Below are 27,719 nucleotides of genomic sequence, written 5' to 3'. Positions count from 1 at the left end.
TTAGAAGAGGACACTGGAGTGTGAGGAATTCTGTTCCAAGTGTCAGAGGCTGGTCTGCTATGGAGAACAAAGCTGTCCCCAACTTACGGATGAATATAGGAAGCAAGAGCCACCCAAGTCAAGACTAGCACCACAAGGGATCCTGTGTGCATAAAAATGGTATGGATGAACTAGGGGACCCCAGCAAGCAGTATGATTACTCACCGCCCTTAGCTCATTCAGGCCTCATACTTTGCTGGTTTTAAGAAGGTCATCTGCACTACGAAATCGCCTCCTTGGTTACGCTTCAAAGTGCACAGGCAGTGCGGGTGTGGATCCGATTTACATCTGGAGCTGTATCTCTAGTCATGAATGCAGGACAATGAAAACACTGATGCAGCTGCTCTTGGGACACTTGAAGAAAGGTGTGTAAAGTCCCCAGCAGTGACCGCCATTGTTGCACAGTGACGCAGGAGCAGCCAAGTCTTGCAAACTGATGGATGCTGCTCTCTCGTGGCCCAAAGCAGTAGGGACAATGTGAATTGACAAGAGGGTCCCTTACAGTGCAAACTAGGGTTCTTCCCAAGCTCAAGCCGAAACTCCATGTAGCAAAGCTCCAGCAAGGGTGCCAAGAGACACAATGGTCAGTCCACTGGAGGGCCCAGGGACCATTAAGAGAAGGCTTGTTTGCAGGGCACTAAGGAGACATTGAAAGTGATTGGTCCCACCACTCAAAAGGATTGAATCACCTTTACAGGTCTTCAGAGATCGAGTGCAAAGCCGAGCTCTACCGGGACAACAGCATGCTCATGGTGCTAAACCTTCTCTGCATGGTTCCGGACAGTCTTTGGATCTGCTTCGCATCTCAGGATACTTGGCTCCGTGTAGAGGTCGATCCGGACCCCAGGATGATCTGCGGGTCTGCATTCAGAGCCCCTCGTCATATCCTAAAGTCCAGTGAGTGCTTGCACCCCAGCTGGCCAATGAGGAGTTCTGCCCCCTTCATGCCTGCTAGCAGTGGTCCAATCAGGCACCACTGCAGCTCTCATGCTCTTGTGCACACCAGACATCCTGGCACCAGTAGTGTAGATTGGGACCAGACAGTCCCAACCCACTTCCTGGGCACCCATACATGTGACATGCAGGTGAATACATGCCCAAATAAGGACTCCGCGGGTCACAAAGAGCAAGGGGAAGGCCAAAGGACAAAATGGTCAAATGAAAAGACAAAAGACCTCGTGGCACGGTCATGGCAGATACTAGCCACAGTCATGAGCCAAAGTCATGAGCCAAAAGCGGTAAGCGTGGCATGGCTCAGTAAAAGTTAATAGAAATACACAAAAAGATTCCGCCACCAGCAGTGTACTCCGAGGCACATTGTCCTGTTACCGAAAAATCCTTAAGGGATGTGTAGGGCCTGGAAACGCAAGAGCACCAGTGCGCAGTACAGTAATGTACTTTGTGCAATGAAATACAGTTGCCAAAAGTGGCAACAACGTCATAAGACTAAGGTAAACAACGTAAGAAAGGCATGGTATCAAGCAGTAAGAAAGACATTAGTGATCATAGTTCAAGCGTGTTTATTGAACTTCAATTGGGATTGAAAAATGCCTATCTAATCCTAAATCTAAAGATGAGAGCAAGCTACAACCATCAAATAATAATAACACAGTCCTAGTCGAGTCTGTCAAAATAAAAGGGCCCATACTAATAAACCTATTGCCAATCCTTACTTCTAAATACGAAGAGTGTGGGAAACAATGTTATGCAAAAGGAAAGTGTTCAAGAAATATGGATATGGCTCCATTGACCGTTGCCCATTCTCGGCATACAGTTCTCCCTCAGAGGCGTGTGCCTCGTGTTTCCCATTCTCTCTCTTCTCCCTGCTATCAACGCTGGATGTTGCCATGGAGGTTGCCATCGTCACGTATTACTACACACTTACGAGGCCCGGCTGCGCTGCGTTCCACATTTGCACGTTCGGTGGCTCGGGGCAGTCACGTAACTCGGCGTCCTGTTTGGCACTGCAGGCGCCGCCACCACCAGACCCACATAAAGGTATTGCCCGCCACCAGTTCAGTGCTTCTGATTATCGTGAGTACATATTGAGGCTGTATTGTTCATTAGTCTTTGCCCGTTGTTACGGAATCCATTGATCGTGTGTTCATGAATGCCTATCTGTTATGACCCCAGCCTGTCCCTTGTACTGATACTGCTTTGGTTACCGTCTGCATGTACCCTGACTCCAGCCTATCCCTCGGCCTGAACCTGCTTGTCGAACTGTTTTGGTTACCGCCCGCACGAATCGTGACTCCAGCCTGTCCCCCGGACTGAACTTGCCTGCTGAAATTGTCTTTGCTTGTCTTCCGCACCTATTGCACTTTGCCTCTCCTGGGAATCCACTTCTTCTCCATACCTCGGGAAACATTGTGTACGGCTACCTACATGCACAGGACTTTGGACGCTCTGCTGTAAACACTGTAAACACTCAACTGTGCATCAACCCGTCTCTAGTGCGTCGCTCGTGCCGCCTGGTCTTAATTGCCTACTAACCCTTCCTCTCCCTCTTTTGTTCTTAGAACTTGGTTCTTACTAGTGCTGTCCCTTTCCTTGGATGGATAAAGTCGTTTATTCTGTAAGGATTAGGTTTATCTTATTTCCCTATCATTGAAGTGTTTGTTGCATGCTTGATAACCACCTCCTTGCATTTCCTAGAGGAAGACCCAAGGCTGAAGACACAGGAAACACAACCCTAACTTTTCGAGTTCAGTGTCCAATAAGTTCTCTAGTCTTGTAGTGGGCTCATGGGTTCATGGTATCCTTACTTTAATGTAGTACCGACTCTGCACTGGCGACATCTTGGCGCTCCTGCTCTTTCAAGTGATTTACCCCTCTATCACTCGTGTTTATTTGGCTAGAGGGGCGTATCATTGGGAAGATCACCCTCTTGTGAGGAGACTGGGACCTCTTTTGGTGTTGGTTATACTGCACAACAGTACCCAATCAAGTGACTTCCATATCTGCCCTGGTGAGTACTGACAGGATATTCAAGCCATTGCCTTCCCTTCCCCACGTTTTCAGCACAGGACAAGGCGGCACACTCAAGCTTAGCACACTCTTTGGCTCCTTTAGCATGAAGATGCAGTTCAAAACTTCAACATCTGGGCCTTCTGTGCCAAAGTCTCTTTGCCATTCAAAGGAAACTGAAATCGCCTCACCACTCAGCCATACCTTTAATGTTTCCCAGACCGTAGAATACTGGGGAACAGATTCCTCGTTTCTCTGGAAGAAGTTGACGACACCGTCCCGTAATGTCATCAGAAACATTGAATCTAGCAGACACGAAGGAGGCATTCTCCAAGGTGGTTGGGGTGCACCAGGGCAGTCCCATGCTATAGTTGGTGAAACCAATGCATGATCAGAAATGGTTCTGGGATGTATCCTACAATCCTGTAAAACCATCATTGCTGCCGGGACCAACCAGTAATCAATCCCGGACTGTGCGTCATGCACCAATGAATAGTAGGTGTATTCACGCAGGTCAGGGTAGTGGACCCTCCATGTATCAACCAAGTCTGTTTGCTGCATGATTTGCTTTATCATGCAGCTGGCATTTGTCAGATCCCGTTGGGTATCTCTCGAATGGTCACTGCACAGTCCAGGATTGTGTTAAAGTGCCTAACCATATAATCCGAGAGTGGGGGCCCCCGATTTGGATTTCCATTACTTGCCCATAAAATTCAGGGTCGTCTACGTTATGGCCATATGTATTGACTAATGCTATATTGTACCTGATAGCTTGCCCCATAGAATCACATATCTTCCCTGGGAGTCTATGCAGCGTTTGTTTTCCTGGAAGGGAAGTGAGCAGTGAATCGGAGTATTCACTCCCCTGGACTGGGATGAGTAGTCGGTGTAGCCCCGCTGGTTCCCGCAGATGGGTGCAAATCTCTCGTTTAGTGTCCCCTGGGAATGAGTTTCCTGCAGCATTACCACCTTTGGACCGTGGTGATTAAGGTATGCTAATATTTTCCTTGCTTCAATAGGGTTGTTCAGGCCCCGGACGTTCCGTGTCAGGAAGGAGATCTTGTCACCTATAGTGTCCTGTTTGCTGTGCTAAATGAATATATCTCGCTCACATGAAAAACAGGAATTTTGTGTCGATGTGTACTAGGGAAGCAGTCTGCACTTTTTTTAAAAGAACATTTAAATACAAATACAACAATTTCAACGCCAATAACCATTGGTGTAAATGTACATCATTAACCTCAACACAATGGACATCCACCCCTCCACCCTCATCATCACACCCAACTTAACGATGTAGCCCAAAATAAATGGTGGGAATTTCCTGGGGTGCGCTGTGAACAGGGACTGCTATCGTGCAGCTGGTTGCAGTGCCTGCAGCCGGGCCCAAATACATCAGTATTGTATATCTATGAACATTCTTGAGTTAGGAAAGTTCTGGTCGATTTTGGCATTGTCCATATTATCCAATTCGTTGTTGCGTGGGCTGTGGTGCAGTCAGGGTCTCGCTGTGGCAGGGGTATAGGGATCGTCACCTCTATATATGCCGTAGCCTCAGTTAAGTTCTCAAAAGGAATGTGTGCGGACCCCATGTTGGATCCGTAGTTTGGCAGGAAACATTAATGCATACAGAACCTGTCTGATTCGCAATAGTTTCTTCACACGGTCGTATGATTTCCAGAGGGCTTGCACATTAGCAGAGAAGTCTGGGTAAATATGGATTTCTGAAGCCTCATACCCAAGTGTGTCTTTCTCCCTGGCAAACCGGATAATTACATACCTGTCTCGGTAATTGAGCAATCTTGCCAATGTAGTGCATGGAGGGGCCCCTGGCTTAAGGACAGGAGTCAGTATGCGATGTGCGCACTTGACAAAGAATTGCGGGGAGCATTTCATGTGGTCGAACAAAGTTTTAAATACATTTTCAACTAATGTTTCCATGGGACCCTTGCAAGCCGACTTGGGTATCCCAATTATGCGAATATTGTTACTTTGCGAACGCGACTCCAGGTTCTTGCATTTGTTATGGACCTTGCTGACCTCCAGTTTCAATTGCTCAATGCTCCGGTCATGCCTGTCGACCAAGTCTTCTGTGTCGCCATTCCTTGTTTCTACCTCATTTATAGGGGTGCTTTCTTTCTCCAGTTTAGATTTTAGAGAGCCAATGGTGGACACAATATAATCGAGCATCATGTTGACAGTCATGAAACCACTTTGCATAGCCACCAATAAATGGTCCACGCGGGCATCCCCAGAAGTTGAAGTAGGTTTGCTGTTAGTTGATGAATCCGTTGCACCCATGGCCTTGGTGTGGGTGTTAGTGAATGAGTACATTGGTCCTTTTTTCTTCCCACCGGACCCCTTCTTCATGATTTCTTCTAGCGGCACTAGGTTGTGTGATGCTTTGTGGGTTTACCCGTTTGGGAGGATTTATGGGCGGATGAGGAGGGAGTCGAGCTAGGAAAGGTGTAGTTGCAGATGGGATGCGGTCAGAGGCTTGCTAACTTTGTCCCCTCAGGAGCCTGGCTCCTGGGGCACCACTGGGAGGCAGGTGGACTGAGACCGTGTTTTGTTTGATCCAGATGAAAGAGTTAGATGTAGGGTATGGTTAGGCATAGGTTTTTGCCCCGTCCCAGTGGTTATTCAAGCTGTGCGCTTGCGGGCTGCAGGGGATCAATGACACTTTGACGTGCCTACTCAATGTCGGTGACAGCATATGGTGCACAGTGAAGGGTGTTGTTGCAGAGGGCCTGGGGTTGGAGGCTTGCTCACTCTGTCCCCACCGGATCCTGGCCTTCAGAGCACAACTAATAGGAAGGTGGACCGGGGGCGCACTTTTGTTTAGTCCTGATGAAAGAGTTAGATGTAGGGTATAGCTAGGCACCGGTAGTTGACCGGTCCCAGCGGTTGTTCAGGCTGTGTGTTTGGGGGCTGAAGGTGAACAATGACGCAAAGGCATGTCTACTCTGATGTTGGTGCACAATGAAGGGAGTGATCTGAGGCCACAAAAGGAGTGTGTCATGGGCCATACTAATCCTCAGTACTTTAGAAACGTGGTGTTGGCCCCGGTAGCCCTTGATGTGGGTCACAACCTGCAGTGGGATCGCTGAAAATCAATACATGGGTGGCGTGCAACAAGGTCTCTGGATCATGCATCTTCTTTGATTGTGGAGGATCAAAGTTGGGGCATCGATGGGCAACATTGTCCGGTGGGCAATTGGCACGCTGGTGACTGGCTCTACAGATGCATATCAGTGCTCCCTGGCAGATAAAGATGGTGAGCCGGCCAGCTCGAATAAATCTGAGTAACACTACAATAGGCGATGGTTGGGCCACGCACTAGATTGGGCATATCTCCAGTGAGAGTCAGGAGGCAATCTGAGTTCCAAGCAGCGCTTGATGTATTGTATCCGTCAGCCAGTGATCTGGGGTCTGTGCTGCACAGAGGATGTTACTGAGTATCTGCGTGTTGGAGTGAATATGCCCTCATGTTATGGTTGGGTTAAGGCGTGCGGCGCAGTCACTTGGCTGTGCCGCTGCGATCCGGCAGCGGGGCGTTGCAGGAGGCATGCCGGGCAGAGTTCCAGTCACACACCCAGTTTATTGCTTGCCTTGTTCAGAGATACAGAGTGTTCCCGCCCCAATCTAAATGCCCTGAGCCACCAGTTCACCTGTATGTTCTGGTAGGGCTCAGCTGCCCATGCCACCGGCTCAGCCTTCAGCAATGCACCGTTCAGACACCAATGAGCGGTTCTGTTCAATGATGGAGCCGCAGGTTCTCAAGGAAATCTGCTATATGTGGAATTCTTTTGGTGCCAAATCGATGGTATAAAACCGGGTTTATGAAGAAAATTGATTTTATGGGCCCGGAGCTCCCAGCTCAAGCAGCCATCTTGTTGGCTGCTCAACAGCAGCCCCCACAGAACTTTTGTTTGAAAAGACATTGAGACTCGTGAGTGTAAGAGTCTAAAGTTCTATGAAGAGTGTGTTGAAAACTCGAAAGAGGGAAAATCACCACCCAAAGTTTGTTGAGAAAGGAACTGTTAAATTGAATTGTCGAGTACAACTGCAAGAGGTCTGTGCCCGGAAGAGGGGGACCCAGGTGTGAGGCTGTCACCCAAAGCCATAAGTGGAATAGAACTTTTGTGTTTTGTTTGTTGAAAATATCAGGCCCTCGACTTAAACCATCGAAGAACCTGATTGCTGGAACGGAGCTGTAGACTCGCACTGGGAAAACTTACGTGTGTGCTGTGCTCAGGAGACCCACCTTGTCCCGTGCTGAAAACATGGGGAAGGTAGACCCCTGGCAATCACATCCTAACTTATTTGTGAACACTTTTTCCTTTATTGAAATCCCCATCCCACACACTTTCTATAATTAGTTGTAAGGTTTTGGCAATCGTTTTTTTTTTTTCAGTATAAGCCTTTTTACTTTGACAAGACGCCACAAGGACTGCCTTATTTTTCAGTTGATGGTCGACGCTTGCTCCCATCTTAGATTTAGGTTTAGATTAGGCATTTTTCCACACTGCATTTACAGTTTAATAAACACCCTTGAACTGATATCACTTGTGTCTGTCTTTACTGTTGCCACCACGAGTTCCTTACTGCACCTACAACCATTTGACAGGTTGCAGGTGTGAGTCCTCAGGCCCAAGTGCCTGACCATAATTAGTGGAGTACTCAGGACATGCCTGACCCTTACAACAGTCTGAAGGCCTCTTCCTCTTCCTCGTCCCAGTACTATAATGGTGTGACTGAAGGGGAATGGTTTGCAACAGCCTAAAAAGGCAGGGGGAGGGTAAGGTTGACTCTCACAGGGGAAAGTGGGATACCATGTCTCGCTTGTGGACCTCCTCTTCTTCGCCCTCTTCCTAGGTTGATGATGCCTTCTGATGTTATCCTGGGCAGAGGAAAAAGGGTGGCAAAATATCCCATAAATGTGGCTGGTACTGAGGGTTCATCATGGAATGCAAATGGGAGATACCGCCTCTCACCCAAGTACATCCCCATACCACTCCCTGGGTCTCTGCTAACCAGTTGATCCTCCCTCGCATCTCCACCCCCAGGGTCAGGATCCAACATTGATGGCCCTTCCTTGCCCACCTGAGCAGAGGATGTTGGGGAGAAATAAGTGAGTACGCTCTCAGGTTCCTCACAGAACAGAAAAAGATGACCTGCAGAATCACATCCCTAGGAGGGCAATAGTGTTCCGAAACTAATGACACCTACTTCACGGTTTATGGTCTTTTCAACGAAAGATTTTCCATCGAAAATAAATGCATCGAAATGCTATCTTTTACATGTGAAAGTTCATATACATCGAAACTTGTCCATCGAATATTGGAATGGACAAGTTTGGATGAATATGTGCTTTCAAATGTAAAAGATAGCATTTCGATGTATTTATTTATTCACTTTAAAACGTTACACAGAGCTGTCCAGTGCTGAAATCTTCAAAGTATTTTGGCACTGGCCAGCTTCATGTAACGTTTTAGTTTTTTTATTTATTGGGGGGGGTTCCCCCCTCCCAACACCCGCAACCCCCAAGGGCACCCCTCCTAACCCAGCCCTAACCCTTGCCCTAGCCCTAATGCTAACCCTTGCCCTAACCCTAATTCTAATCCTTGCCCTAACCCTCATTCTAACCCTTGCCCTAACCTTAATTCTAACCCTTGCCCTAACCCTAAAATCCATCGACATTAATTCAAGGAATATGCTTTTCGATGGAAAAGCATTTCAATGGATATGAATTCGATGATGGACAGAAATTCGATGGAAACACCAGATACCCTACTTCACACTCTGTAAACTGCATAAATAAATACATGAATGGGTGAATGAAGGAATGAAGCGCTATCTGTTGGTATTAATTTCATGAATGGCATCACTACATTTGTATTATCCTTATTCTTATAATGATTACTATTATTGTAAGTGGTAGCATTATTATTGATAATGACATTATTTGTGTTGTTATCTTTGTGTGTGCTTACCATATTGAGCCTCGTTGAATGTGCCGGCCTGAGTCTTGCATGAAGAATTATCACCCCCGCAGACTCCACACTTATCTCTTCTTGCTTTGGAGTTCAGCACATGGTCACACCCAGCTTGCTGCAAGAAGTAAAATAATTGTGCATCATTAAATAAGGCAATACATTTTTTTTTACAGTGATCCAAGTTAAATTTGAATAGGAATACTATATAAGATCCTGTTTTAAGCGTTTGATGACATCCATACAACTGTACTACATCATCCGAGCAGGAAGGGAAAACAAAGTCACCTTTGCAAACATCATTTGAACTTTTTGCTAATTGGAGTCTCAAACAGTCATTGTCAACTGCAGTAATTTGCATGGCAAAGGGCCGGGTATTTGATCGAAAGGTGTAAATACTCCATTCCAGACAATCTATACAGTGTCTATCCGTCAGCATGTAAAAAAGGCCATTGAAAAAAAGATACAAAATGTTGTAGAGGGGTATCAGTGGCTTCTGGTTTGGATAGTGCCACAACAAATTCACAACGCCTAGTCAATGATCTGAGTATCTGGGGATTTGATTGCACTAGCTCAGACAGGTTAGCAAAATCTGCCATATGATGTGAACCAGAGCAACTCATTGTTGTATGCTTTCCAAATGCCTTTAACCGCATTGAAGCTGAAAACATTATTGCAATCCAGAAATCAGAAGAGGTATTGTGTCTTTGAGGTTCTTTTTATCAGGGTTCTTTTTGGTACCAGTCCTGTTCTGAATGCAGATGAAAATCAGCAACTTTCCCAGTGTGGCCCTCGAGACCCTCATGTTTTTAGCATTGTAGCAAACAGGGAGTTGACAACCTAAGTTGTCATTAAAGATACGTCTCTAGGTTTTGAAACCCGTCCACACATATTGAATGCACTTTAAAATCTGGCGTTTGCTCACTGTATCAATGGGATACTGGACACCTCACATGTGTTTACCATTCTTTTCAATTTCAATCTCCCCACCACTGTATCGCATCCTCATTTCCATTTTCTGTCTTTTCCACACGCAACCACTTCCCTTGCCACATCTCGGCCTCATCCCAGTCTTATAAAGATCTCCTCAGTGTCTCACATTTGTAAGATCAAACTCCTTGACCTTTGTAAAATTCTCCACTTTATCACTTTCTTTCCTACATAATCACATTTTCTTCCACAATTTAATGTTTCCTTTATTTTTACTATGGTTTCTCTCTTCTCATTGGTCTACCCTCCCGTTGTTGTCTACCTTCCATTCTATCTAGGATGCTGCTCTTAAGGTGTCCTCTTCCCATCCTAAGTCCTCAGTTCTCCTGAGCATCCACCCAGGATGGTGTTCACCAAGTCTTTGTCTTTGCCTGTGGTCCTTTTTGTGGCCTTCTGGTCTTGGCCTTTGGTATCTATCGTGTGGTTGCCTTTGTCTTCATCTTGGCCAATTAAACATCTGCTAGAGGAAGGGAGATGATACTGCCACTAGGCCTGTATGGGCACTCTTACCCTAGGAGTTTGTAACTGGCTCTCCATATCCCTTTGCACAGCATTTGGGCACTAGCTTCAAAGTATTTAAGCCCAGCCATTGGCCCTCCTCTCAACTAGAAATCATACCAATTTGTGTAAAAGTGAAAACATTGGGCTACAAATCAGTCAAATCCTCCTTGCTCCAGAAAGTCAGTCCCATCCCCCTTAATCTCTATTTTGTAGTGCAAATAGCTGTTGATGGTTTAGGGGGTGACTTCCTGGCTCCAGGAGACTCCCTTTGAGGGCAGATCACACCTTGTCCATACGATAATACCTGGAAACCACTAAATATGTCTGGAAGGGCAGCACCTAAAGCCAGATAGTGCTTACCTGCTCTTGCCCTGTACCATTAGTTATTGCTGGCGCAATGTTTTCCAAGGAGCTTGCTGAAGAAAGCAGTGCCTACTAAGGAGCAGGAAATACTGCAACTCGAGAACATTGACACCCTGACAGTGAAAAGCATGGAAAGCACACCTACAGCAAATGAACTACTCATCTGCAAATGGTCAGTAAAACTCTTTGATACGCCACTGGACAGAGGATTGACAAATACAACAAAAGGTACACAAGCAAATACATGCATGGGGATTGGGGTTGTGATGTAGTACCCTGCCCTATAGTGGGGACTTCTTGTGGGTTGACCAAGGGGTCAGGGACCTCCCTCAACTAGTGCAAGATGGGCCCTGGGGCAGCAGAGGGTGTCCCTAGTTTACCCTCACTTAGCCCCGACAGTCAAATGCTGACCAAAAGTGGGCCTGCCCTTTCAGGGCTTTTCCAGGAAACCTACAACCTTACAGGGCAGGCAGTGCCTTGCATATGTAGTCTGAACAAGAGGTGGACCCCAAACTCACTTGAGACTATCCTTCAAACTGTAAAGCTTTGACACCACTCACTGTAGGTCCTGCTGCAAACATGTCTCTGCTGAGGGCCACAGGCAGCCTCACAGATTCACACACACTGGAAAACCATGGTAGCGGGACACTTCTGAAAGCTAAGGCTTATCCACCACTCAGATTACATACATAAACAGGGGTATGCAATTCCCATCAGCCCTAGCCAGTATAGTCAATGGTGAGTGACCGACGGAGTTGTAGTCCAACACATCTGGAGAGCAATAGATTGCAGACCCTGTACACTACACCTGTCAAGGGACAATGTCCCACTCTGTTGTGAAGCCTAGAAGAATTGCAGGAGAAGTTCTGCCCTGTTGCAAAACTTAAAATTCCAGAATCATCTTCACTCTCTGGTGAAGCCTCACAAAAAGCAGGCAAAGTTCAACTCAATGTCAAAGACTTTGAAATTTCAAGAGCATTTCTGCTCTGCTTTGAAGGCTTAACAATTATAAGACAAGTTGCGCTCTGAGGTGAAGTCTCAAAAATAACAGGAGTTGTTTTGATTTTTGGTAAAACCTTAAAAATTGCAGAATTCGTTGGCAAAGTTGGTAAGATGTATTCATTGTGTCACTGCCCTGTGCATGTTTGGGGCTATAGCCAGATTCAAGTTGAATGTATGCTACCCATCCACGTCAATAGCGAACACCATCAGTCTTGAGACTTGTGGCCTTGATGTTTTTGGGCACCGAAATGGGCTGATCACACACTGCAGCCTTCTTTGTTTTGGCTGCAGTAGAGAAGAAGGCATACACATTGATCTAGAATTTGTATTGGCACGTGATCTTTTTTGGGGCATGGGAGACAACGAATCACACCTGTGAGTTTTCCGGATGCGGAATGGAAGGAATTATTAAAACATTGATATTGATTTATTTGGGTGTATACAAAAAAGTAAACCAAATTATACACATTGCCCTATATCTTTTAGGGTGCAGGAGAGAAGAAACTGTACAAGTTGATGCATGATTTTTACTTTATATTTCACACAATCATGTCTTGACCACCTAAATGGCCATAGCCTAATAACATTGACCATCTGAGTTGGAATGATGTGGATGGCATCTGTATTTGAGTGTAACACCAATCGTTAATCATTACCATAGCCTTTGAACAGGCAATTTAAGCTATGTAGACGATTCGCCTTATAGGGATACTCTTGACATTGCATTTGAACTCATCATTTCATGTCAATTACTTCTATGAAGTGAATTTAGCAATTGGGATATTTTAGCGTTCATATCCATAAAGCATGAGAAACAGTGTAGAAACTATGAAAAGCATTTCAAACAATGATGCTTGCAGCTGCATTGACCACTGGCAAAAGCAAATGCATACATCTAATAAATACATGAACAGCAGTTTATTTTGCTAAATAAAACATCTAGTAATCACTGAAATAAATATCAAAGGCATGCAGGAGGCAAATTAGGACGAAGTGCAATTTTGCTACACAATTGTAAACATTTGCAAAATTGGTGCTTAGTGAAGATACAGTCAATTTCTACCTCTGTATAAAATACAACCGATTGATCGTCTCAATGAATAAGTATGTCCTGTACGTATAGCTGTACTTACTCTGCATAAGCCTTGAACACAGAGATCATTGGTTTCTGGCCCACATGGAGTTCCATCTGCAACTCTGTCCTTCAGTTGATAATAAGCAGTGGTCCCGGAAACACGACAGAAAAGTTTACACCGGTCCTTCATAAGAACTGGAAAGACAATCCAACAGGTTTCACAGATACAGTAAGGCGATTTTTCTATCAAAACCTTTTCGCAACTACTAGTGGAAAGACGCAAAGGGTACTTACTGCCGCTGTACTTAGGAATCCAGTGGACGCTTGGTGGCAGGCCATTGATATTAAAATGTTTTCCATCGTAACCAGAGCATTGCACCTCTCGGAAATCTCTACCGTCTGTTGGACAAGAACCGATGTTACAAGATCGAAATTTCATCCTGCGGCCCACACAGTACTTTCCTCCATTTCTCGGCCTGTTTAAATGCACAAATTTTATAAGCATGAGAGCTTCAAATTTCATGCATCATTGACTGCATCACACATACAAAAGCACAAAAGTGTCTGGTTGGCAGGATAGAAGATGATGGCTTCATCCTTATCGTGACAAATGTGTCCCTTTTCTGTTAAAAGCCTTTCATTCATATCACCAATATTTTTATCCCGATACAACCTTAATAGGAAATTTTGTATGATCCAATTATACAACAAAATACCAACTCGATTTCTTTGGAGAAATTACCGAATGATGGGGGAGAAGATTAGGGAGCGCATTAGGGCAGGGTTAGTGTTGGAGTTACGGGCAAACTGGGTGGTCTAGGAAATAAATCGACAACAAACTAAAAAGTGATAGAGCATAGAAATAGTGCAGTGAAATTATTACTGTAAGGGGAAGTGAAGAGTTAAATGGGGAGCCTTCCCCATAAACAAATACAGGGGGATACAAGGTAGGCATTCATCAAACAAATCTTCTGATGTTATTGTTTGACAAATTCATACAAAATGTAATTTAGCATAGAGAGAAACGTTAGACCAATAATGCATTTGGCAAAAACAGTATTGATTGATATTATTGTATCCGTTTATATCTATTTCTTTGTCAAGGACTGAGAAATGTCATCATTCTGGGGCTTAGCCGAGGGAGTATTAATTTTGCAAGTCAGCTCATAGGTTGAAGGTGTAGTGTGCAACCTTAAGTTTAAGCAAATTCTTATAAAACAAGAGATTATGACCCAGATTTGGAAACCAATTGCAAGTGTCCAGGTCAAGCACTACTGTACTGTATTCCCAAATCAACAAAGCGATGCAGTGCAACAGTGCCACGCCATGCCTGCATACACTTAAGGGTCCTCAGAGTCCCTGCAACTTCAAGTGCCACACATGCACAAGTACGCTGTGAAGCTGCACTCGTACTCAACATGAAAATGGTTTTAGCAAGTTGTTTATCTAAAATAATGTGGGTTTGCCCTGTGATATTTGCAGAGGATTCTCTTAAGACACGCACTGCCAATTCTGTAATTAAGCCACTGAGGCTCACTTGCTCCTCAAGGCCTCTGACCTTTCAGAATGCAGGAGGTGGGCGCATACCCTGCTCTTGAACACTGGATGAAGGCATGATTTCAATGCCTCTTAAAATGAGCAGTTACTCTATGTGGACAAAATGATTTGAACGTTTGGGAATGGTGGCTGAGGGTGCACAATTCAGGGCACATTTATACTTGGGCAACTGTACATTAGCCTTATCCTTTCTGTAATTGTTTTCAATATTGTTTAATTCATATATATCCCAGGAGGGTCAAATTTCCTTCAGTGAGGCATGACTGCTCTTGTAGATCGAAAAACTGCCCATCAACATAAACCTCTTTCTTCCCACCTGGCTATTGCTTTCATGATTGCGATTAGTTTACCTCTTTGCAATCTTTGGCTAAATACATCATTTTACTTTTTAAGGTTTTCCTCATATTCCCTTTTCTGCGAATTAGGAACTATACGCGGATTCCATTATTAAACAATCCCACTTATAAGTTATTCATTTAGTGAAAAGATAATCACAAGCCACACAAAGTAAAGAGCTAGAAAAAAATAGTAAAGTCATGCCAAACTCCAATATTCGACTATGTTTACAGATCTTTGAAGTCAGTGAAAAATCAAAAAGGTGGGCTGATAGTTAGGCTGCTGTAAAACAAGAATGGCACAATAACCAAATATACTGATTTAAAAATAGTTGTTTCCCTGTGATCCATTCGCGGGTCAATTTTTCTCCCAATTGGATGATTGTCATCCCAATATTTTGTATGCCCTATTGCCAAGCATGTGCCTGGCTACCTGCCTTGTTTCACCACTGACAGCCTGACAGTTGCTAGATCCATGTCTGTAGGCACAGTGGTCTGTGACCTTTGGCCCCCCAGATATTTTTGACTGCTACTTCCATCACCCCAAGCTAGCACATTCAATGGTGCGGAATCCAAGACTCATCTGGTGAGCCATGGTTGCAATCCCATCTTTTAGGGCAATGGGCCTGCAACCTGGGGCACTCCAAATGGCTTGGACTACGACTCCCGGGATCCCACATCTTTGACTAGGCAGGCTAAGGCTGATGGGAGTTATAGTCCAAACCATCTGGAGAGCCAAAGGTTGCAGACTGATGTTGTAGGGTGAGGTGGGTGATCCTTGTAATTTGTTTTTTGCTCTTCATCGATTAGTCTGCCTGTGTTTTTTCACTATATGAAGATAAAGATCCAGCACTATTGTAGGGCAATGGATTTTTTTCCAAATCTTCTTACAGTATCTTTCAACTATGTATCAAATATGGAAGCCCGGTGCAAATACCCTTTTTAGTGTAATGGAAAGACCTTTGCTCCCCTGCTTCTAGGAGGATGAAATGCACAGCATTCCGTGCTGTGTATATCTGCTTGGAAGGCACTACTTTGCCTGTTGGCAGATACAAAGCACTGGCCTTTAGGAATGCAATACTTAGTCCACTCACTTGCCACAGCTGGGGTGGTCGGGGGGGGGTGAGCGACATTGGGAGACGGAGAAGAGGGGGAGGGAGATAGATGAAAAGAGAGGGGTTAGCTGGAGGAGGAGAGGGGGGGAGAAAGAAGAATGAGAGGGTGTAGAGGGGGTGAAGGGGAGGGAGATAGAGGGAACGAGCAGAGGCATTCCTAGGGGTGGGGCTGAGGGCGCATTAGCCCCGGGTCTTTTAGTTGTAGCCCCGGATAGTAGCTCGGGGCTGTTGCAGAGTAAATAAGGTCAATACTCCTTAAACCAAGAACGACCTTAAGAGAGGAGGAAGAAGGACTGCGCATCGGAGATGAGGGAGGAAGAGGAGAGGCTACTAAAGCCCGGGCAGAAGCATGTAGAGGGGCATTAAAGAGAGTGTCCTTACAGTTGGTTCTGTCTGGTTTTGTTGGGCATTCCACCCCACGGCATACAATGAAGTGTTGGGCCTGTCCCTTACCTTGTGGTCCATACAAAGACCAAAACAACTGGCGACGAGGCAGAAACTGACACATGCATGAGGAAGGGGAAGATCTGCAGTAAAGATCGGGGCGTGCATCCTGAGACGGTGGTGGCAATCCGCCACCATGGACGGCAGTCAGCTGCATGATGGTGGCAGGGCAGTACGCCCGACACGGAGGAAAGCAAGAACAACCACAAGAGAAAAACATGATAAAGGTGTGGAGGGCAGTCCGTCCGCTGAAGCTGCTGATCCCAGCCCATGTGCTCATTAATAGGGCACGCCGTCCAGAGAACAGTGGGCATTCCATACAAGGTGGCCACCGATCCTGGGGTCGAGAGGGGAGTGAGCGGCCATCCACCAAGGGAGAGCTCCCAGCCCCTGAAAGCAAGTACAGGGCAGTCTTCCCCATAGAAAGAATGATCCCAGCCTGCGGATAATACAGGGGAAATCTGCCCGTCGATGCAGAGGAAGGGCATTCCGCCCCACAGAGAGACTGATCCCAACCCAACCCACAGAGAGACTGATCCCAGCCCAAAGCAGGACAGGCCCCAGCCCCGGTGAAGACAAAAAAAGGAGGGCAATCTAGCTGGTGATGGAGGAAGGATGGTCCGCCCCACATAATGGCTGATCCCAGCCTGAGGAAAGGTTAAGGGCTAAACGCTGTTAGAGCGGATGGAGGGCAGTCAGGCTGACATAAAGGCTGATCGCAGCCCTAGGGAAAAGGAAAGGGCACCCCACTGCTGAAGAGGGCAATCTGCCCACGCTCTCAAAGAAGGGCCATCCACGGTTGCAGGAGGGCCATCCGCCCATAGGACACAAGTCAAGGAGAGACACATAGGCAAAAGGGGCGTGAACATACATGATCAAGGAGACAACGGTGAGTGGGGGAGAAGGTTGCAGTAGAAGCGCTTGAGGGTGACAGCGGGAAAGGAAGGGGATGTAGATCAGTGACGATGTGGCGCAGACCAGGAGGCGGCTGATAGCACAGAATGGATCTACGACACAAGATCGAGGCCGAAAAGCCTGTATCCAAATAAAACAGAGCAGCAAAAATCAGAACACGAAAAAAGACGTTCCGTTCTGAATAGGTGGTGCTCACATGGAGCACCCGTTCCCCCGTTAAAGGTACCCGCTGCCCCCATTACCCCACTTACCTGTTCCTTCGCTTCTTCTCTGCCGTACTTCCGTACTCCAGTCTTCCTGCGGCAGAAGTTTCCCAACCCTAAATTGGGTCGGGACCTCTGCCGGAGTGGCCCTTTCCCTTTTTTTTTTTTTTAATTGTGCTGCACTCCTGCCTGAAGTGGGAGACACCCCCGCATCCCCTGAATCTCATTATACTGAACATGGGGGGCGCACCCCCGCAACCCCTGTTTGGTATAATGGATTCGACTTTTTCTTACATGCGGAATGAGCACAAAATGCACATTCAGCATTTTTTTCCGACATTTGCGGGGAAACCCCACAGAATGGGGGAAGAGCAGAGAATCCCAAGAAAGGGCAGCGGGGCAATTACAGCAAGAGCGGTGTTTCTCAGACGACCGCCACCATTTCAACTGCAGCCGCAGCAGGATCAATTTAGTGACTACATGAAGGCACTGGGGGAAGATGATCCCACAACGCTCCTGGGGGTTTTCACAAACATTGCGGGGAGAGAGATCAAGGGAATCCTCAAGACGCTCCCAACACAAGAGAGAACGACGTGTGGGCCATCACCGCACTCAACAAGAAGTTACTTTGAAAGATATGTATTCAATAAGTGCCAGCAGCTGCATCAGGAAACAATAGGCAGTTTTGTCATCAGGCTGCAAAGGATGAGTTGACATTGTGACTTCGCGAATTTCTCTGACGAAGAGGCCATACTTTACGTATATTAGAGGGGTGTACCTCACCCGTATTTCGGAAGCATCTGCTGAAGGAGCCTCTCCCGCTTGCGAACATCTTGGAACTGTCCCGAGTATATGAAAGGGTCGACAACCAAGCCACTCAGATGGAAAAGCTGAAGGGCAGTGAGCAGGTGGCTCCACCCACACTCATCGTGCACAGTGGCCACGAGAAGCGCACAGTTGCGGCAGAACACCGCAAGATTCAATGCTGCAGGTGGGTGGGAAGGAGATTATGTGCTATAGATGTTGGATACAGTTTCCCCACAGTAGGTCATGCCCGGCGATAGGGCATCAGTGCGCCAGGTGCGGGCAGAGAGGTCACTTGGAACGAGTGTTGAGGAAGGGATGCCTTCCCCATCAAAAGAGACGATGGACAGTTCAAGAAGCATGAGGCGCGCAAGAGCAGACTACCATAAGTGAGAGGACAGAAATAAGAAAGGTCCGCCAGACGAAGTGTACCGAGTATACCTAGGGCCACTGAGCGGATAAGAGAGAGATGTGAATGCGTGGCACTAAAGAAACGAAACCCTGGTCCGGCAGGAATGTGGCAGTGCCTCGAGGCGACACCAGAAAGCAGCAAAAGCCACTGACCTACAAATTTGATAAGCAGGGGGGAGATGTTGTGGAGTAAATAAGGTCGATCCTCCTTAAACTGAGGACGACCTTAAGAGAGGAGGAAGAAGAACTGGGCACGGCAGATGAGGGAGGAAGAGGAGGGGCTACTAGACCCTTGGCAGAAGCATGTAGAGGGACATTATAGAGAGTGTCCTTACAGTTGGCTCGGTCTCGTTTTGTTGGGCATTCCACCCCAGTTCATAAAAGGAAGCGTTGGACCTGCCCCTTACCCTGTGGTGCATACAAAGACCAAAACAGGGGCTACAACCAAAAGGCTAGCTAGCCCCGAGTCCTGGCAAGGCCCTACATTAGCGTAGCGAGGAAGAGAGGGGGAGGGAGGAAGGAAGAATGGAGGGATGGACGGATCCCGAGAGGGGGGGAAGACAGGTTTGGGTGCCACGGGTTCTGTTACACTCACTCAGGATGCTGCATTGCATAGAGTGGATCCTTTTTCCTCCCGTGCAAATGCATAGCCACACTCAAACGAGCTGTTTAACCCCAAACACCCCAGGTTCAGCCGCATTCCAACCACACTTCCAAACCCTCACATTGCCCTTGATGTTCTCTTCCGACCGGGGGCTGGTTCAATGCCTGCAACGCACAGTAACAGCTCCCTAATTGTCAAAAAGTGGGGAGTAAATTCTGAAACCGTGCCTTCACTCCAGATTGTTCCCACCGTAACAGCGGGAACAGAAGGAGAGCAAGCAGCGAAGGAAGGAAATTACTCACTGCCTTATAAATGGTACGCGGATAACAAGGCCAGACTTAGCAGCGAGTGAGCATCCACTGTGAGCCCTTTCCCAAGTTCTTAAAGGTTTACTTGCATTTGCTACACTGGGGGGGAACCAAATGTTTCAATTTCTCTTTTCCTTGCTGTAGTGGCCCTCAATGATCACAGGACACTTTGTGATTGGAAGGGGTATTTATTCAGCTCCTGATGCAGACAGAGTAACAGTGGATGATTGAATCCAGGAACGGGGATGGGGCATTACCCACTGTTCAGTTCCTGTTGCCCAGGGCAGTTGTCTTCACTGCCATATATGGATGCTGGGGCATTAGTGTTCCCTTGTTAGCTGGAGCTCCCACTAGGCTGTCCTCCAGCCATGGCATTACGCTCAGCTAACAAGGCTTTGCAGATGTGGCAGATCTTCTCAGGAGGGTTGATTTCCTTATACAGGAAGAGTGCCGAGCCCTGACTGCTTTCTCCGGCCTCGCTCCAATTCTGGTGCGGATCTCTCACTCTGTGCACTTCACGGCCAAACTCTTGCGCGAACTCTCGCGAGATCTCGTTGCAACGAGATCTTGCGTGCGGAGTCCCCACACTTGTGCTGACTCACTAGGTCAATGACAAAGCACAGCTCTGTGCAAAGTGGCACTTCATTTCAGCACGGGTAGCGGTTTGGCAACCTGTGACTATTGCCATGCGTAGGTATGAGGAGTGGATGGGGAATTTGCCACCTGATACTCCTGCACATCCTTGTGTCTGTTCCTCCTCTCCAGGCCATTTCTTCTCTTTCTGTCTCTGTGTCTCTCCATGCATGTATAATTTTGCCTCCAAAGGTTGCTTGCACCACGTATGAACCAAAACCAAATGAAAAAGCAGGCATCTTCTATGATAGGGACCTTGAACTTACTCAACAGCTAAGCGTAATCGCTTTAATGAAGTGGTCGCAATTCTAGTTCTGTAAAATGCACATAGTCCCTCCAATCACCTGGAGTAGCTATGAAATGTTTACCCGCGGCAACGTGGCATGTTTTGGGTAGCCCAGCCTGATTACCGTTGATAAATACAGTATGCAGACGCATATTAGTGGATAGCTACATGCGTAAAGTGTGGGTCTCTGATGTGAGAGCAGCCTGCAAACCTAAAGTTCATGGCATAGTAAGTACTCCCCCCCACCACCCCATGACATGTGACGCAGGGGCCGCTGCGGCCCCTGCTACGCCAATGGCGGGTGAGTAAATAATCAAACAGTCAGAGGAGTTGCTAGGTCTGGAAAAGACCCGGGGCTAAGCTGATGTCGGAACTGTTGGGACTGGGGGCTAGCTAGTCTTTTGGCTGTAGCTCCAGAGATTCTATCCGGGGCTACAACCAAAAGATCAGGGGCTATAGCCCCCTTAACCCCCCCCTAGCAACGCCCCTGCAAACAGTACCCACGAGCTGCGTGTCCTTCCTCGCATCCTATCTCCCTTTTATCTTCACTTACCATGACAATAGTTTTTGCTGCTAGACAGCACCTACAGCGGTTGTATACTAATTGACCTTTTCACAATTGACCTCGGGAGAATTGACCTCGGGAGAATTGACCTAATTTAGAAGGTCAATTAGGACATATATGTGGGGGGAAATCCCCCGCAGTCCCCCAACCAATCCCCTTATATTATTGTTTATCCAAAACCAACCTAATAGATATATAAACTAACTAAAGTAATATAAAGGTCAATTGTGCAGAAGGTCAATTTGGACCACTATAATTAGGTCAATTGTGCAAAAGGCCAATTGTAAAAGGTCAATTTGGGTAATACCCTTACAGCTCCACCTAACAGGCAAAACTAAAAAAAAGGGGTAATAAGAATACTTGGTATTACAGTGGTTAGAAGCTGGATGAGTCTAGTATAATACTATATATAATAACACAATACTATTATTTATAAATGTGGGAGCTCTTGCCTTTTTCTCGCTCTATACTTATTCCTCTCCTATTGCACGCCACAATAACATTTTAGGACTTTTCCTTAGGCTATACCTGCAAGAATGGTACAACCCACGTGCGCCCAATCAAAACCACCTCAGGGGAGGAGACTTCACACTCATTAAAATCTCCAGACACAACAAGGTTGGTGGCTTCAGAGACATATGTGTCATTATGTAGCCAACAAGGACACAAACCCATTGAATGCTTTTCCTAAAAGCCTCATTGTAATTGTAATTATTTGTAAAGCGCTTATACACAATGAAGTGCTTCAAAGCGCTTCAAGGTGGAAAGGGAAACAAGGTAATACAGTGGTCATTCTTAGGGCTTGAAGTTTCCGAATGATCTAACAAAAATAACTAGCATACTAGACCTGAGGCATTTCTACTAATGCAAGTGGATGACAGGAGGGAAGGAGAGAAGAGGGGGGGGAGAAAGGAAGAGCATGCAATCAATAAGCTGCTGTACTAGGCCTAATGACTTGTCAGATAGTCAAGTGCATGACAAAGAGTGAGGAGAGAAGGAGGCGGGGAGGAAGGGGAAAAGGACATACAGAACAATAAACTACTGTACGAGGCCTGGTGACAATCATGATGATTGGTCATCACTAATGCGCCTATGCACAAATGTTTCAGGTGCAACCAAGCTAGGGAGGAGAGGCAAAGGGAGGACAGGACACAGACGATCTTGCTAGGCCTAGTACATTCAAAGTTGTGCAAGTGCGCAGACAGGAAGTGTGAGGGAGGGGGGACAAGTGCGCCCAGTCCATCAGGGGCCTGGGTTGTGTGCAGAGAGGTTGCCCCTCCCATGGAACATATCCCGAGTGCAGTAGTGCCAGGCAGAATGCAGAGGCCCAGAGGCCAGTGCAGGACTGGCGGGGAGCCTCGGACATGTGAGGGTCTGGATGTGCACCAGGCGACCAGTCAGCGAAACTGAGCAGAGTTGGGGAGGAAAAAAGAAGGAGGGAAGAAGGAGAGAAGAGAAAGGAGGTTAGCATGGGAGAGAGAAGGAGGAAGAGAATAGGAAGGTCTTGAGGGGTTTCCGGAACTTGAGGAGGTTCAGCTCAAGACGGAGAGAGTCATGGAGGCTGTTCCAGAGGGTTGCATATTTGTCTGTAATAGTCTGTAAACATTGTTTTTTCCCTCCATTTCATCTGACAGTCTCAGAAAATGTCAATTATGACTTTAAGTTCTGAAAGTCTCTGATTCAGTAATTTCAAATGTAACATTTCGTTAATGACAAAAATAAAAATAATAAAATTGTGTGTTCTTATGTAGTGCTTCATGCCAGATCCCTCCAGCTTATAAACTCTGTAATAACAGGTGTCATTATTAGCCTATTTAACACCTTACATAAGATATATCTCCTTAGATGGGGAGCATTAGAGAGGGGGCTCTTCGAAGAGGTGAAGCCTGCATCCTGCAAGAAGGGACACAATACCAAATAATTGCATTTATTTGTACAAAAGGTATATTTTGAAACTGCCACGCACCTATAAACTGACCACCCCAAAGTGTTGGCATTTAATTGTCTAAGATTTGCCTTCAGGTTGTGTGCCGTGTGATTGGTGAACGAGTGGGGGCTGAAAGCAGAGGATTAAATCGGATCACTCGGCAGCCAGTCAAAGATCTCAGAGCGGAGAGGGCAGAGGTCAGGGGAAATGCCACACAGCGCGAGAAGAGCCGTAAAGAGAATGCGCGCTTGACGGCAGAGTCGCTCCTCCGGCTGACAACAATCTGAGCCCAGCTTTGATCTGAGGGAATAAGGCCTTCAAACACCGGCCCAGGAATGCCTGGCTCGTGACTTATCGGCTGCGGGGAAGCGTGCAATTACACACAGCTCCCCACTGCAAATTATCACCGCCCCTGGCCGTGATCAGACACCAGACAGGGAAGCAGGTGTGCTCTCCATCAAAGGGGAAAAACGTGAAGCCCAGCAGTCAGCACCACCTGTCATGGGAGTGGCGCAACACATGAAAATGCTCCCTTAGCACTAGCGATCAGTGTCGTCGCCAGGAATCAAATTCAGGAGGGGCACATGGGGGCCAAAGACAAAAGTAGGGGGGGCTACAGATAAAAGTGGGTGGGCCGCCTATGAAAGGTAATGTGTGACGTCACAAGTACTGCTGCAAAGAGGCTTTTGAGAACACCAACTAAACACACTGCCCTGGAACCTCCCATCCCATCAGAATGCAGGCATGACACCATTCATTGACTAATGGGCCATCATTAGCAGTTTCGTGCACTACATTCTCTGATGGGTGGGGCTGCAAGCTGCTTTGCACACTATGGAGGTCGCTGTGCAGAAGCAGGGCAGGAGCACCTGAGAAGTGGCTCCTGCTCACCGATGCCAGAATGCATACCAAGATCACTGCTGGCTTTCAGACAAAAGGAGAGCGTTTGGCGTGTGATATGCAGACATTTGCCTTAATGTCACAAATAACACCACAAACAGAGAACACCGTCACTGCTCGCCTTAGATAGGGGGGGGGCACAAGGTGGGGCCAATGATTTCAGAGGGGGGCACGCCCCCCCAATATCCCCCTAGCAACGCCATTGCCAGCGATAGTCTGTTAATGCATCCGATAGATACGTAGCAGCCTGGAAATGACAAAACTCTCATGAGCACCTCAGGGTTTGCACAGTCTGCTTCATGCAGACTCTATAGGAAACAACTGATTTTACGCCTCTGTGAGGATTTTCATGTAGGAGTAAGACCTGGCGCTTGTCTAACATGGAGAAGGCATGCAAAGTGGAGATGCAAACTTCACTTTGCACACCTCCTACTTCTCGGAACAACGCAAACATTTAGCTGGTTGTAAAAGTAAGGCGCAAATGGCTAACGCCTTCCTTCTACAAACGAGCAGTCGGTTGACGTAGTAATACGTTAATAAATGCAGCTTGCAAAGCGTAATTTGATGTCAGCATTTTTTAGTGTGCAAAACGATGCGTACATGTGAAAAGCAAACGTGATATTGCCTACTTTTACTCTGCACAATTACACTCAGTTTTTGTAAATTTTGAAAATTGCATCCAGGGAACCCAACAGCATGTAAGTGCTAACGTGGGTTGTCTCTTTCGTGTCTCACGTGTATACAGGGTTGCTGGTAACCCGGGCCGCTGCTGTGGGAAAAGTGTGCACAATAAGGGACACAGAAACTGAAAAAACAGTGTCCGTCTGTTGTGGCCTAAACAGATGACAGGACGCTGTAGTATTTCTAACGGTCTTTATTGACTAACAGCAAGTGAGGAGGCTATGCGTGGCCTGGAGGCGCGGGGCGCTTACTCACTGTTCACTGCGACCAAGTCCTGTGCTTCCCCAGTTGCTTCACTGTGGAAGGGTTGTGCACACCGGTGGCACGCTGTAGTCTCTTAGGGCCCCCATGAAGCCTCCAGTGGCTGTGGTGTTACGCCCTAGGAGTCGTGGTGTGAGTTCTATAACTCACTTCTCCTTATCCTGTAGTCAGGAGCAGCGCTCCTCGCTGACTGCTTCTGCTGGCCAGGCGCCAACACTGAAGCGGGAACGTTTTCCCGCGGAGCGTGGGCTCGCGAGATCCCGTCTCGCGAGATCTCGCGAGAACACGCTCCCGCGATCACGTGATGTCCCCACACACCTCCTTTGCTGGGAAAAGGAATGGGTGATCACTCCATGATGAAGTCCGCATATTTCCTGGGTTTCTTCCTCTCTCTCTGGGGCCTGCCAGGATCAGGGTATGGAGCGGGATCGATGAAGTGTCCTTGGGAGGGTGCTGGTGATTCGGGTTCTCTTTGTCCAGCTCCTTGCTGTGATCCCCTGGGTGTAGTTGGGGGAAGGGAGCTTGCGAAGTCGTTGTGATGGTGCGGCTCTATGGTGTCTCCACTTGGGAGGTGATGGTTCTCGTATGGCTCTTGGCAGACTTCATCTCCTCCAGTGTCTCTTGGCGAGTGTACAGTGTCTTCTTTCCTGCGGTACATGGCTACCCTCTCTAGGTTCCATCTCCTGCCATCGCTGGTGCAGATGTGGTTTGTCCCTCTCTCCAAGACTTCTATGGGGCTGCTGTATCTGGAACCAGTGGAGGTGTCCTTGTGGGGAAGTCGTATCTTCACCAGATACCCTTTGTTGACTTGTGTGTGTCGAGCGGCTCGGCGCAAATCCCCCTGTGCTTTCATTGCTTCTTTGTTGCGCTGCATGCGACACGTTATGTCAGCCATGTCAACTTCTTCGTCGGCCCTCACTTGCTGGAGCCATGGTGGTACCAGTGAGGATGCTGCCCTTCTCCCCCTCAGCAGATGGAACGGTGAAACACCTGTGACGGCGTTGGGGGTGAGACGGTGGGCCGCTACGGCTTCTTTGACCGTCTTGTATGGGTCTAGGCCCGAGGCGTGAGCCAGTTGTAACGCCCCTTTGATGAGGCGGTTGGCCCGCTCAACTAGGCCATTTGCCTGTGGCTGATACAGACTTGCTTTTCGCTGATTGATGTTGTTGAGCTTGAGAAATTTTTCCATTTCTCTGGAGACTAGCTGGACTCCGTTGTCCGTGACGAGTTCTTTGGGCAGGCCCTCTCGCTGGAATATGGCGGTGAGTGTTTCAATGACTGTTCCTGTGGTGATGTCCGGGGTGAAGTCAGCTTCCACCCATTTGGAAAAATAGTCGACCAAGACTATCCCGTATCTGTGCTCTGGGGGCATGTTGTCCAGCGGCCCTATGAAATCCAGCCCCAGTTTTCGCCACACCCCTTTGGGGACTTCGGTGGGCAGCATGGGGGCTTGCCTCACGGCTAGGCGCTTGTCGCTGTTGGAGCATTCGTGGCACCTATCGACCATCTGCCGAACGTCCTGGTCGATACCTGGCCACCAGTATGCGTCGCGTATCCTTCGTCTGGTCATGTTGCACCCTAAATGGCCCGAGTGTGCTCTGCACAGTATGACTTTGCGGATTCCGCTGGGTGGGATGATTTGATCACCTCTGAGAATGAGACCGTTCATGGCGGTGATTTCCTCGTTCACCTTCCAGTAGGGACGAAGGCCTTCGGGGATCGCTCTCTCGTTGGGCCATCCATTTCGAACCCAGGTGCTTACGTGCCTTAGGGCGTAGTCCTGCTCGAACTCTTCCTGCCAGTGGCGCTCGCTCATTTCCATGTATTCGACGTTCCTCAGGTCGCCAATGGACGCAACGACACATTCGTCTTCCAGGAATGTGGTGCCGGGGGCGCTTTGGTTGAGGAGCCTGGACATGCAGTCCGCTTGTGCGTTTTTCCAGCCCGCAATGTGTTGTATCTCATAGGTATACTCTTGGAGCTTTGCGGCGATCCTGGCCAGTCTGGGGGTGGCCGTCTTGGTGCCGCCCGGGCTCAGCATGTGAATTAGGGGTTTATGATCGGTGATCAACTTGAATCTTGTCCCCCATACGTATGATCTGAAATAGTCGACGGCCCAAGCGCATGCCAACATCTCTTTCTCTACCGTAGAGTAATTCTTCTCGGATGAGGATAATGCCTTGGATGCAAACGCCACAATGTTCTCTGTATCGCCCTTTTTCTGGGTCAAGGTGGCCCCTAGGCCGTATGCGCTGGCGTCAGTGGTGATGTAGGTGTCCCATTCGGGGTTGTATGGTTTAAGACACGGCGCGTGTAGAATCCTATTCTTGATTTCGCCGAAAGCCTCATCTTGTTCTGGGCCCCACGAGTACGCTGCCCCCTTCTTCAGAAGCTCTCTCATGGGAGATGTGGTCTCAGAGAACCTAGGGACGAATTTGGCATAGTACTCGGCTAGGCCTAAGAATGAGCGTAGTTCCTCTTTGGACATCGGCGCCGGTGCCTCTGTAATGGCCTCCATGAGGTTCTTCTTGGGGCTTACCCCTTCACTCGAGATGCAGTACCCAAGATATTCTACTTTGTTCACCCCAAAGACACACTTTTCGTGGCGTAGGTGAATGCCTTCCTCCTGAAGTCTGCTTAGGACTGACTTGAGCGCCTTGTCATGGGTCTCGTTGTCCTTGGCGTATACCAGAATGTCGTCTTGGAAGAATGAGACATTGGTGAGGCCTTTCAGTAGGGAGTTCATCATCCTCTGGAATGCGGATGCTGCGGACGATAGCCCGAAAGGCATGCGGGTGTATTGGAAGGTGCCAAAAGGAGTGATGAACGCCGTCAGG

At 47.6% G+C, this 27,719-nt stretch overlaps 1 protein-coding gene across 1 annotated transcript in view; it reads right to left on the bottom strand.

Moving 5' to 3' along the window:
* ADAMTS20 (ADAM metallopeptidase with thrombospondin type 1 motif 20) overlaps positions 1 to 27,719 on the bottom strand; it is a 779,002-nt gene that overhangs the window by 384,803 nt on the left and 366,480 nt on the right. The window contains exons 13-15 of the mRNA XM_069628019.1: positions 13,228 to 13,409; positions 12,992 to 13,128; positions 9,003 to 9,120 (exon numbers count right to left, since the gene is read on the bottom strand). Coding sequence (XP_069484120.1) covers positions 9,003 to 9,120; positions 12,992 to 13,128; positions 13,228 to 13,409 — 437 coding nt within the window. The remainder of the gene's footprint in view (positions 1 to 9,002; positions 9,121 to 12,991; positions 13,129 to 13,227; positions 13,410 to 27,719) is intronic.

The sequence above is a fragment of the Ambystoma mexicanum genome, chromosome 12 (assembly GCF_040938575.1).
Source record: "Ambystoma mexicanum isolate Mex_15411 chromosome 12, UKY_AmexF1_1, whole genome shotgun sequence".
Taxonomy (NCBI): Eukaryota; Metazoa; Chordata; class Amphibia; order Caudata; family Ambystomatidae; genus Ambystoma; species Ambystoma mexicanum.
The sequence above is the reverse complement of the archived record's forward strand: the minus strand, read 5'-3'. Positions and strand labels throughout refer to the sequence as shown.